Raw genomic sequence first — 12,938 nt, 5'->3', positions numbered from 1 at the left:
GCAGTAGTGCTGTGTAACTCCTAGAAAGTGCAGCGACGCGAAGAAAAAACCCAACCGGAAATAGAACTCTTAACCGGAAGTAGGCGCGGGCTGGGAAGTTGAAAATGGAAGCTGCTGTGTTTATCCTGTCGTTGGTCGACTGTTGCGCCTTGATTTTCTTGTCTGTGTACTTTGTATCCTTTTCACCGCACTTTACTTGAGTGTAGATTAATGGCTGTATTTAAATTCCCATATCGACACACTGATTCTAGCCTGCAGTTTTAGCTACTGCGTTAGCATTGAGGCGGCTCACACAAGCAGAGGCGTTGCGAAAAGCCACATTGCTCAAGGTCTTTTAGTCTGAACAAGTCCGTATTAATACGACTGAAGTTAAATATTCAACATGTTACTTTTTATCAGAGCGTAAAAGGACCGTGATGTTTAAGCTAGTTGATAGATTTTATTGAACTGTACCGTGCTATATGAATGAACTGATTGACTTGACGGGGTTTTAGCTAACTTCCTATGTCCTATTACAGCTTGCTGTCTTTTTTTCTCTTCCACGTAACGATGAGCGATAACTGACCTTAACCCTATGTGCAGATAATCACTCTATCTGATCTTGAATGTGACTACATTAATGCCCGAGCTTGCTGTTCGAAGCTAAACAAAGTAGGTGTTAATGAGGATTTCCATTACATAGAGGAGGAAGAATGCATGTCTAACCAGTCAGGGTTCAACCCTTTTCCCTTCTTGAGCTCCACAACATCTCCAGCACTTCTCATTTGCCTTCCAGTCCATTTTCCTTTGTAAAACATATGCTGGCTCATACACTGCACATGTTTATTGATGTTTTTCCTGCACCTGATCCACCCCATTACATTAATCTTATGTTCGTCCCAGGTTTAATCTTGTGTTTACTAGCCGTGAAATGTAAAGGCACTGGGAAAAGGAAAGTGACCTTACTCCTTGTATTTAAATATTCACATTTTAAAAGTGGCCTTTTTACTTGTCGTGTAGATCCCCAGGTTATTTTCATTTAACAGCTGAAATGAAACACAACCAAACTGCCTTCCTTAACGTGTATGTTGTTTGTGTGGTGTGCTGTGATGATGCCTAATAAAAAGACTAATCATTATTTGTTCTTTGTGTGTAGTGGGTCATACCCGAACTAATTGGCCAGGCTCTGGCCACATTGCTAATGCTAGTCTCCATGCACTGGTTTATTTTCCTCCTGAATGTACCTGTGGCATCGTGGAATGTTTACAGGTGAGCTGTACGAGCTGTCAGAAGAGTGCTTTTTGGGAAACTGACTAACGGAATACTCATAAATAAAAATAACTGTTGCTAAACTGTACGTGTTTTCTTTTTACAAGATATGTGAAGGTTCCTATGGGTAACATGGGAGTGTTCGACCCAACAGAGATCCACAACAGAGGACAGTTAAAGTCCCATATGAAGGAGGCCATGATCAAATTAGGTTTCCACCTGCTCTGCTTTTTCATCTACTTGTACAGGTAAATAATAATAATAGTAATTTTTAATCTCTTGCATGTTGGATAGGAATGTATATCCAAATTCAGCAAGATGAGAAAAACGTACCACAGGAAAATGCATTTCCAAGCACAAGAACTAAATAACCTTTAAATTGTCAGCTTTGTTGTGTATGTGGGCTTTTTGAACATCCCCATTCTAGATTTAGTCCCCCTTTGCTGTTAATATCCTCCACTCTTCTGGGAAGGCTTTCCACTAGATGTCGGTGCGTGGCTGTGGGGATTTGTGCTCATTCAGCCACAAGAGCTTTAGTGAGGTCAGACACTGATGTCGAGTGAGGAGGCCTGGGGCGCAGTCAGCGTTCCAGTTCATCCCGAAGGTGTTCAGTGGGGTTGAGATCAGGGCTCTGAGCAGCTACTCGAGTTCTTCCACACCAACCTTAGCAAAGCATGTCTTCATGGAGCTTGCTTTGTGCACAGGGGCATTGTTGTGCTGGAGCAGGTTTGAGCTCCTTGGTTCCAGTGAAGGGAAACTGTAATGCTACAGCATATACAGTCATTCTAGACAATTTTGCACTTCAGACTTTGTGGCAACAGTTCAGGGAAAATCCACATATGGGTCTGATGGTCAGGTGTCCACAAACTTTAGGCCATGTAGTGTATCAGTACTTATTGAATGTTTAAGGTTAAACTAGGAGTGGTCAAATCAAAATTTCATTAGCTAGCCCAACAGTCAAGTGAAAGCTATAGTGTGCTGCCCAGTCTCATGTTTTTCTTACCTGAAAGCCCAATTGACCACATTAAAAGAGGTAGCTAACATAATGCAATAGCATCTGGAGAGAGAGAGTTTGCTAATTAAGTTCATTAATACAGACCAAAAGAATATCCTCTCCTATCAATGTACCATATAGCATAATGTAGGAATTCATTAAAGTGGTGTTATGTCCTTTATCACACGCTGGGGTCTTGTTTGGCTGGGAGGTGACTGCATGGATTAAGCAGGAGAGTTATATGATGGCTTTGTGTCAACTTTTATTTTAATTCAGTTGTATCAGTGTTTCCACAAAATCTCCATGTTCCTGATTCTGAAAACATCGTAAGGCTTTTTGTTTAATTTTTAGTTTATTCCAAGACCTATTTTAGTCATTTCAGTTAACAGTGAACCACGCAGCCCAGAACAAGACGAGTAATACCACAGAGTAATTACTGTAGGTTTTGAAGGTTATGTTAGACATGTCACATTCATAACCTGCTTGTCTGAATTGGGTTTCTAAAATGTTTAGTTGTTATATCACTGTGTAGCATTATATACATTTTCAGTGCCTTCCATTAATATTGGCAACCTTGGTAAATATGAGCAGAGACTGCTCTTTATTGTTGAACTTTTGTTAAAAAAAATTCACAAATACTCTGCTCTCATGGATATCAAAAATTGCAAACACAAAATAGGTTTATTAAAAAAAAAACTTTCTTAAATGTGTGGGCCACAATTATTGGAACCCCTATGAATTCATATGAGAAAAATATATTTGTATATTCCCATTGACATTTTACATTTTGTTAGTACACCTGGTTGACTAGGAACAGGAAATTGTTCAACCATGACTTCCTGTTTCACAGGGGTATAAATATGAGGTAACATATGGGCCAAATTCCCTTAGTCATTCATAACAATGGGTAAGACCAAGGAATATAGCTGTGATGTGCAGCAAAAGGTTGTTGAGCTTCACAAAATGGGAAGTGGCTATAAGAATATAGCAAAAGCATTGAAAATGCCCATTTCCACCATCAGGGCAATAATTAAGAAGTTCCAGTCAATTGGAAATGTTATGAATCAACCTGGAATTGAGACCTGTGGCCAAAAAATCTTCAAGGATCACAGCTGGAGAATTGCAGAAGTTAGCTGCATCTTGGGGTCAGAAAGTCTCCAAAACTACAATCTGAAGTTACCTACATCACCACAAGTTGTTTGGAAAGGTTTAAAGAAAAAAGCCTCTACTCTCATTCAAAAACAAACCCAAGCATCTTCAGTTTGCCAGACACTACTGAAACTTCAAATGGGATCGGGTTCTATGGTCAGATGAAACCAAAATAAAGCTTTTTGGCAATAAACACCAGAAGTTGTGTTGGTGCACACAGAGAGGTAACCATATGGAAAAGTACCTCATGCCCACGGTTAAATATGGTGGTAGATCTTTAATGTTTTGGGGCTGTTTTTCTGCCAGAGGACTTGGACATTTTGTTATGATACATGGCATCATGGACTAATGATATAAAATATTAACAGATATTGAATGAAAACCTGACTGCCTCTGCCAGAAAGCTTAAAATGGGCCATTGTTGGATCTTCCAGCAGGACTATGATCCCAAACATACATCAAAATCAACACAAAAATGGTTTACTGATCATAAAATCAAGGTCCTGCCATGGCCATCCCAGTCCCCTGACTTGAAACCCATAGAAAACCTGTGGGGTGAACTGAAGAGGAGAATCCACCTATAGTTAATACTTTTTAATAATTTTTTTAAAGATAATTGTTCATAGACTTCTTTCCTCATATTTACCAAGGGTGCCAATATTAGTGGTGGGCACTGTATGTCTTTTGTTGTTTTGAAGGTATAAACAAATATTGTATAAAGTGTAAACATACAGATTTCCTTTGTTTTAAATGAAGAATAATGCATAACGTCTATGAAATGAGTTGAAGGAGTCATGTCATATGATTTTTAAACAGTTCATTATGTTGTTTATTGGGTGTAATAGAATAGGTTAACATGCTTTAATGTTCAAAAAAACATTATTTGTCACATACTGTACATTATTGCAGTACCTCTATTCCCAGGCTGCCTGAAACTCAGATTTTTCCAAAGCCCCTCCTTTCAAAAAGCCCAGAGTGCTCTGATTGGCCAAACACCTCAAGTATGCAGGAAATGTAATGCCCCTTGGGTTAGCTTTAGCCTACAAGGCTTCCAAAGCAATTCTAAGCTCCTAAGCATCGGTTTTATCGTATCAGTTTAAGCCCGAGTCAGATTCAGAAAATGTAGATGATAAAGCAGAACCAACTTTGCGTACACAACTTGAGCAGAATGTCTCACATTGGTAAAGTTTTAATTTGTAACTCTCTCACCTTTCGGATATGATGTAAACTCTGACCCCGCCAGCGGGACTAACTATGCTGTACACAGCCGCTGTGTGTACAGCGGTACTCGTGCGATATATCTGTGAAAAGCTAAGATGCTTGTGATTCGATTGATATAAACTGTTTCAAGATACAATAACAGCAGCTACAATCAACATCTCTGTCAGACCACCAACATACAAACAAACACTTAAAAAATGGAGGCAACTTAGCAAACTTTAGCCAGCATGTTAACCGAGGCCTACAACTGAGCTCAGGGCCACAACACACAACTCCGCATTTGAAAAGTCAATAGCAGATACTTAATACTTACAAGTTCTGATTCAGAAGCACAAGATTGTCCGAGCAAAGTGGGCATCGCTCCACTTTTCAGCAGTAGCCTGCCATGTACTCGCCCAGGTTCAGGAAGCTGTCCTCCGTAAAATGCGCTGAGCACAAGCGAACGTATAGGTTGTAATGCTCAGGAACAGCGTTATAAATAAAGTAACCACAGATTCCTAATTTTGTCCATTTTAGGAAGGCAAAACAGGGTTTTTGCTTTCACACTGAAGCACACAGCATTTCTTTGGCGTGGCACCTGAATTCACTGCAGCCTCGTCTTCTTTCTTCATGCCTGCCTTTGGGCGGGATTACGCTGATTGTGCAGCCGTGACGTAGGCATGTTACGGAAGTAAATCTGGACTTCGAACAAGGCGTTTTGCGTGGGTCTGGAGCAGTGTTCTCTGTTAGATCAAATAAATCCCTTATTTGGGGAGATTATGAGCTTTGTGACTTTGCAGAGCTTCTACATGCACAAACATACATTACACACCGAGACAAAAGGAAACCATTAAAAATCTGGATATGACTCCTTTTAAACGACAGCTAGTAGGCAGGGTTTATTTTTCAAATGAAAAGTTAAACAGTAGCTATCCAGTAACTGGACCCTGCTGTCTGTTTAGGGTTTCTGTACCAGTTACCTCCTGGTTTAACCTCTGTCCATTTAGCCCCTTGCCTGTATAGAGTCACACTCACTAACACACTCACTATGTCTCTGGTTTCACTTCCAGCATGATCCTGGCACTGATCAATGATTGATGCTGCAGAGATGCAAGAATATCAACTGCCAAACCATAAACTGTCCACTTTGTGCTGTGAATACGGTCATCTCTCACAGCTAAAAAAAACAACAACCCCACACTCCATCAGACACGTCATCCTCCTGACTATAATCATCATCGTACTGAAATAATCCACTTGAATGACTGGTGTTCTTATATGTTCTTTGCTTGTGTACTTGCTTCGAAGTTAGGCTTTGTGTAGTTACTTAATTTCACTGTTTTTGCAAAAGGCTCTAAAGCTGTAGCACTGATCACATCATGCGCTGCTTCTCAGGGCTGAATCAATATGACAATCTCACTGACTCATTAGAGCAACCGATAAGCTTCCTGCTGGTAAGCATATCATGTCTCCACACGCTTGTCTTAATCATGCCATCATTGTACACGTGTCCAGCTGTTTACCCGGCGGATGTTTTATTGTAATTTGCTGGAATATGATCTGTGTATAATGTTGTAATGTCATTCGGTTAATGTTATTACTATGAATGATTCCAAACTGTAATAAGCACATTTTAAATTAATGGATTCATTTGGATCAAGTGAGAACATGTGTTTTCCCCTTACGATTTATGCCAAGATTGTGTGTTCCTGTTTTCTGCAGTATTATTTCTATGTTTTGGGTGTACCTTGGTTATCTCTGTTCCTCCTGGTTTTCATTTTAACAAATGTTAGCAGTTCATTTATCAAGATGCAATTTGTCGGTGTGAGCCATTCTCACATTTATTATTATTATATAAAGATGAGTCCAGTTAGAATGAAAAACACTATGCTCAGGGGTAATAAGCCAGGAGTTGCTGCTATGCTGTTATAACTTTAGCTCTAGCATTTCTGGTCTCTCTTGTTTCATGCATGCTGTATATCTGTTTCACATTGATTACCTTTCCATCTTGTTGGGACTAGCTCAACAGCAGAAAAGCCCTGTTTTATTAATGTATGTCATGTATAACGTTGCAAAACGGTTACATTTCTACTTGCTGGACATATCTCTTGGACATTGCCCTAATCTATGATTTTTATTTTTTTTTTGGGGGGGGACCCCTCCCTCCCCTCAAGGCACAGTCTTAGTGTTAAATCAAAGTAACACCCCACAAATCAGGAATGATGCTACTGAATGAGCATGATGCCGTATTTCTATTCAAGAGTAATCCCTGTGTTTATTTGAAGGTGCAGTTTGGAGTTTTTATTTATTTTTCTCAGTAGTCATACTCATGTAATTTCAAAGATATTTCTTAAAAAAGACACCAATATCACCAGGGTAGTTTCTTTGCTTCATGATTGTATTTACGTGTATTTTTTAAAATAGTTTCAATCTTCTAGCTGTACAACCTTCTCACAACATGCAACATATGAGGCATACATAGTTTCAGCGGAGCCTGTGGGGTCTCTTTGGGAGAAAGGTAAATCGTTTCATTGCAATTACAGTTTGCCTTAAAGGCAGCAGAGAATTCTAAAAATTACAAACTGTTCCTTCAAGAGCAGTGATTATCTACAACACAAGGAGACATTTTCTTGTTAGAAATACAGAGATAGAGAGCCATAACGAATCCAACAGCTTTCCCTCACATTCTTATTATAAAGGACAAATATCCACATTGCCAGAAAGACCGAAGTGTGCTGCCTGTTAGTTCACGGACTGACTCAGTCTACCCCTTATGGCCCAGAATTCTGCAAGGTATTCTGGGATGGATATAGGGATTTTGCAGGTTTTTCCCTTCTTTATCTTACATTTACTTTCACTTGAACCATTTTTGCAGGTGTTTGGTTATCTTTGAAACACCAACTCAGCTGCCAACTCAAGTCTGTGCTCTTCATTTGGCAGCTTTAAAATAACCCATGACAGGGTAATTAATTAAAATCTCTACACAAGCCTATTTCTTCCTAGCTGCAGTGTCCAATGAGAAAGTGATTTAGGACTGTTTGGGGATAATTCATTATGTCACAGCACTGTAAGTGGAATATTGTCAGCAAGAACGGTGGTAACTGGTGCGTTTAATTCGTGTCACTGGAGAGATTTGGTCGATTTGTCTTTTATATAGATGTTAGCCTACAATGGCATGGCAGTATTTCTTTATATTGTGATACTGTCTTCCCCAAAAATGCACCACAATAAATGAAAACTACATGGAAATTAAAAAAAGGAAAACATGACTGTAAGAGTTGTTTTTGTTTGTTTTGTTTTGTTTAATCCAAAAGCAATCCAATTTCATTGTAAATCTCATCAAGGGTGTGCATTGCAGAAAGCCAATAAACTGATAGTGACTCGTTTTTTTTTCCTTTCTATTTTTTAAAACCCTGAATGCTTTATTGAAAATATGCATATGTAAGACTTCTCCTACACATTACATAACGGTACAATCACTTAGAATATTAACACAGTTAAATGCAAAACAGATCCTTCAGAACCTGATGCAAAGCAAACTGTTTGCCCAGTAATTGCACCCTGGGCCATGTGGTTAACGTGCTGGCTCACAGCCATGCTTTCACAGCACAGGAAAGCAAAAACAAATCCTCTGAAAATGAAATACAAAGTCACCAAAAAAGGACATTTGCATATGCAGAATATTGAAAATAATGTTGGTGATACAGTGTTTTAACATTAGACCTAAGGTGTGCGTGTGTCACTCCTCAGTGACAGGACAGGTTTGGCTGGTGAGGGGAGGGATAACCTGTACAGAGGAGCTTACCTGATGCAGGTGGAAACGTATGTCGTTTGGAGGGAAAGATATGTTCAGTCTAAATGATATTCTTGACCAGTCATAATACATGCCATAAAATACACACACATAGAATGCACATACTACAAGCAAATCATAATAGGCAAAGTTCCTTATGCTTGATGACCAGACTGTAACACTCTGTATAGTATAAGAACATCACATCAAGAAAAAGAAAGGTAGTTAAGAAAGAGGCCACTTCTGAAGATATATTTTCTATTATAGTTGAGGGAATAATAAGTAAAACAAAAAGAAGCAATATAACCTTAGACATAAACAATGAATTAAGTTAAATAAAATGAGAAAAATCCAACAACTGTGAAGATTATTCAATTGTATATCTAAACAATGTTTTAAAAAAAATTAAATCAAGATAAAATAATCTAAATAGGACAGCTGACTGACATAAGGGGATTAGTACATTAGGATGGATACTGCAGTAAACCAAAACATTAAGGAAAAATGATCTGAAGGCTTGTTTAGGCCCTAGCTTGCTTACATTACCCTTGAACTGTATTCCTCTCAACCAGCATCAACACCACTGAGCGATTTACCAGATCATACAAAATCACACCTACTGTAATTCAGCCCCATCATACATGACAACTGATTTTTTTTTTTTTTAAATCAACACCCAATTAATTCACTGAAAAGCTGAACGGTGAACTTGCTACAATAACAATAACAATCCAAATATGACCAACACCTATTAGCCATTTACAAAGGGAAAGCATTGTTTCTTGCACTTATGATGGTCGATATTTACATGTGCTCATAACCTTGTAAATAAGGTCCAAGTCTTATATGGTGTCCCCCAAAGAGGACAGCAGGGAACACGGAGCATGCGGATAAGAGAGAACGGCCATGGGTGTCTAATCCCAATTGTCATTGATGAGCCTGACTGATGTCCCTTTCTTACAGATTAGTAGATTCAAGTAAGGTCAGTTTATGGGATATTACACTTCCTGTCTTACCCGGGCCCATAGCAAGCAATGCTGTAAGGATAAATCTTATTCACCTTATCCCCTCACGGTCTAGCTGCATCACCTCTCACACACTTACCCCTCACACATAAATGATAATTAGAGACTTTAAAAAACAAAGTACCATCAACTTTGTGGGAAAAAAAAAGAAGTCAGAAACTCAGAAATTGAAATGGGTCTGATCTAAATGTTAAAATGGCTGCAAATTCAGTCAATTAAAATTATTGTCATGGAACATGGAAGATTGTTACATTCTGCTGGTGAAAACGTCTCTCAGGCACACCATCGCACGGGTGCCTGAAAAACACAATATTTATAAGGGTAAAGATATGATGGACAATCTTTAGTGGACCCCTCCAAAATCTCCAAACCCTTGCTGTCCTCAGGGGTCTCTAGCGAAATCATATCAGCTAAACTGATTAAAATATTCATCATAAAATTATTATTATTTTTTCAGAGTGAATATTGTAAAGCACAGAACATATTGTGACTACAACTTAATCCTGATGCCTCAACTGATACACAGCAATAAATAATAAGAGTAATAAATAATAATTTTGGTGTGTTTTGTGAGGCTGCAGCTCCTCAGACATCAGACTGAGGTCAGTTAGCCTCCTGAGCGAAGCCACGCAGGTCAGAGGGCTAAAGGCCAGCAGCCAGGCGAGTTTCATTCAAGTGGTCCGATTTTACTGCGTAAGCTCAGCCTCTCCGTTGCTATGGGGGGGGTAAACCTCCAGAAAAACAAGATCAGTGTGCATTTTTTTTTTTTTTACTTCATTCATCCACAATTTCTTGCAGTGTTTACTCAGATTTTCCTCCTGATCCAGGGCCAATATCAACTGTCCATGCTACAGCATTCTATGGAGGAGGGAGAAATGTAGGGCTATTTTATTTTGTTTAAAAGTGTTCACCATTCATGAGCTACAGAACGATGACAGAATGCTCATATAATGTCCAGATAGTTACATAGATTGGTGGTGCAACTGGTTAACAGAGCTCTTACCACCTAGCCTCTCTGCCTCCTGGGATTCAGTGAAGGGAGCAGGACCCCAGACGCGGACAGTGCCATCATCAGACGCGCTGGCCATGAGTCCTGGCAGAACTGGGTTCCAGCTCACACAGTTCACAGTGCGTGTGTGGCCTGTCAGCTCGGCGATTGGCAGCTCACTGCGCTTGTGCCAGATGTACAATTTGTGGTCTAAAATAAATATACATATATATATATATATATCTATATATATATTTTTTTTTTAAATGGGGGGGTCTATTATATAAGACCTTACTATTAGACTTGACATGAAAAGGAACAATAGATGTTTAGTACATTTCATCAATTGCTTTCTGCATAATTAAAACTAGACTTATACACTACCGGTCAAAAGTTTGGAGACACTTGACTGAAATGTTTCTCATGATATTAAAAATCTTTTGATCTGAAGATGTATAATTAAATGTCAGAAATCTGTGTTGTAAACAAAAATATAATTGTGCCAACATTCATTTCTTTCATTAGAAAACTAACATTTTATTTACAAATATATATATATATTTTTAAATGGATGACTTATATTCCAAAAAGCAGACAATAAGTGTCCAGCATAGGTGGGAACTCTTAACACTGTTTAAAAAGCATCTCAGGGAGATTCCTCAAGAAATCGGGTGAGAAAATGCCAACCGTTAAAATACTAAATTATTTTGATTTATTTGGGATTTTTTTTACCACAACATAATTCCCATAGTTTCATTTGTGTTATTGCAGAGTTTTGATGACTTTATTATTATTATTCTAATATGTGGGTAAAAAATATATGAGTGTGTAAACTTTTGACCGGTAGTGTAGATCACATGCAACATCAATATTAGGCGAAATCATAAAACGTGAGGAAAAATAACCAAAAATATCCAACAATAAAAGTCACTCAGGATAATCTATGAACATCACAGAGTTTAAAAAACAATATACTTGTTTATTTTATTTATATATTGTTATTGCTGCTTGTGCTGGAAGCTCATGCTAAGGCAGACCTCTAATTAAATTTTATTAGATGAGTTCAACATTTGTGCTAATGTTAAATATTAACAGTTAATTGTTCCTGTCAGCATCAGAACAGAAAAGAGAAAAGCATCTTTGCTGCTCATTTGGGGATTATGTAGTGTGCAGGGAGTGTTTAAAACTGGTATTAAGGAAAATATTAGCACAATCTATAAATCTAGCCAAAACAATGATTAACCAGATTACATAATATGCACAGATTAAATTTTTGGCCCGGTCTACTTTAGAGGGGAGAAAAAAACTCTGTCTGCCAATCAGAAATGAGTAGTTTCCATGACCAGGATAAAGGCAGGTTCTTCATGATTTACTTCATTAACATTCTTCAAGGCATTATGTGTAGACAGAAGTGATTTACTGCACATTCATTCAGACATTTTTACCTTCACTCCCACTGGCAATAAAGTCTTCATTATGGCCACCGAAGCAGGAGTGGATGGTGTAGAAGCCTTGTGTCACACCTTGGTACTTCCTCACCAGTACCCGATCATGTAGGTCCCACAGATGAACTCCCTACACAGAGCAACAGTGCAGAGTGAGCAACACTGCTATTTCTGTCCAATCTAAAATACAGACATGCAGCTGTGAAATAGACGACACTGAATAAAAAGGAGTACCTGAGTCGCAACATTTAAAAGGGCTAATCTGCCGTTCTTTGACACGGTGAAAGACATTATAGGGTGATCCTCCTGCACACTGTGAAACACAATGAACAGTTACTTATGAATAGAAATCGAGGACAGCCTTTCTAGTCAGACTGGTTCTAAAGGTAATGTCATGCCCTTACATGTTTCTGTCAGTCAGATCTTCAAAGTTGTATCCCCGGATACGCTGATGCGTGTCTGAAGCCAATACGGTTTTGCCGTCATTCAAGCACCACAGGCACTGAACACGAACTCCTTCCCACGAATCCAGCAGATTCCCGTCTAGATCCTACCCAGTCAAAAATGATTTTAAAAAAGGATGTAGATACACAGTAGTCAGTAACTGACCAAATTTTGTTTCCAGTTACATTATTACATACAACTCCTGGAATACCTACACACTGATAAAACTGCCCTCTCTGACCCCCAGTTACAAAGCGCTTTCCATCTGGGTTCCAGGCTACACTTGTCAGGCTGTCTTCATGGGACTGACTCATTTTTGTCCTCAATTCCCCAGTCTGAAAGACAATAATAGAGATTTAGGATGAACAGTTTTTCATGTGTAGTAACTGCTTTATCCTGGTTAGGGTTGCGGTGGTTCCGAAGCTTAACCCAGGAATATCAGGAGAGAGGTGGGGAAATACACCCTGCATTTGTAGCTGTATTGGGTAAGGCTGCACCTGAACATTCCAGAGCCACAGCTCTGAGCAGTCATCTGGGCCACAAGCTATCAGGTATGCATCATCTGGGCTCCAGGCCAGGTAAGACACCCCATAGGCATGGCCTTCCAGAGTCCTCAGCTGCTTCAGTAGGTGCGTCTCCTGAATATTCATGA

At 39.0% G+C, this 12,938-nt stretch overlaps 2 protein-coding genes across 3 annotated transcripts in view; one reads left to right on the top strand and one right to left on the bottom strand.

Annotated features, from left to right (window-relative positions):
* Window positions 1-40: 40 nt before the first annotated feature.
* On the top strand, window positions 41-7,976 carry cnih4 (cornichon family AMPA receptor auxiliary protein 4). The gene is made up of 5 exons (XM_053633270.1): window positions 41-173; window positions 583-651; window positions 1,136-1,248; window positions 1,356-1,496; window positions 5,662-7,976. Exons 1-5 carry the CDS (start codon window positions 105-107, stop codon window positions 5,687-5,689), a joined length of 420 nt encoding a protein of 139 aa, XP_053489245.1. The 5' UTR covers window positions 41-104; the 3' UTR covers window positions 5,690-7,976.
* wdr26a (WD repeat domain 26a) overlaps window positions 7,968-12,938 on the bottom strand; it is a 10,184-nt gene continuing 5,213 nt past the window's right edge. Inside the window, exons 8-14 of one of the 2 annotated variants that reach the window (XM_053633125.1) lie at window positions 12,784-12,924; window positions 12,502-12,621; window positions 12,247-12,392; window positions 12,077-12,155; window positions 11,843-11,972; window positions 10,413-10,607; window positions 7,968-10,267 (exon numbers count right to left, since the gene is read on the bottom strand). In XM_053633125.1, coding sequence (XP_053489100.1) covers window positions 10,245-10,267; window positions 10,413-10,607; window positions 11,843-11,972; window positions 12,077-12,155; window positions 12,247-12,392; window positions 12,502-12,621; window positions 12,784-12,924 — 834 coding nt within the window. In that variant the 3' untranslated portion in view covers window positions 7,968-10,244. Of the gene's footprint in view, window positions 10,608-11,842; window positions 11,973-12,076; window positions 12,156-12,246; window positions 12,393-12,501; window positions 12,622-12,783; window positions 12,925-12,938 lie in introns of both variants that reach the window. The other variant, XM_053633116.1, reaches the window with a different exon arrangement.

Source organism: Ictalurus furcatus, chromosome 1 (genome assembly GCF_023375685.1).
Source record: "Ictalurus furcatus strain D&B chromosome 1, Billie_1.0, whole genome shotgun sequence".
Lineage (NCBI taxonomy): Eukaryota > Metazoa > Chordata > Actinopteri > Siluriformes > Ictaluridae > Ictalurus > Ictalurus furcatus.
This window is presented reverse-complemented; position numbering and strand designations above follow the sequence as displayed.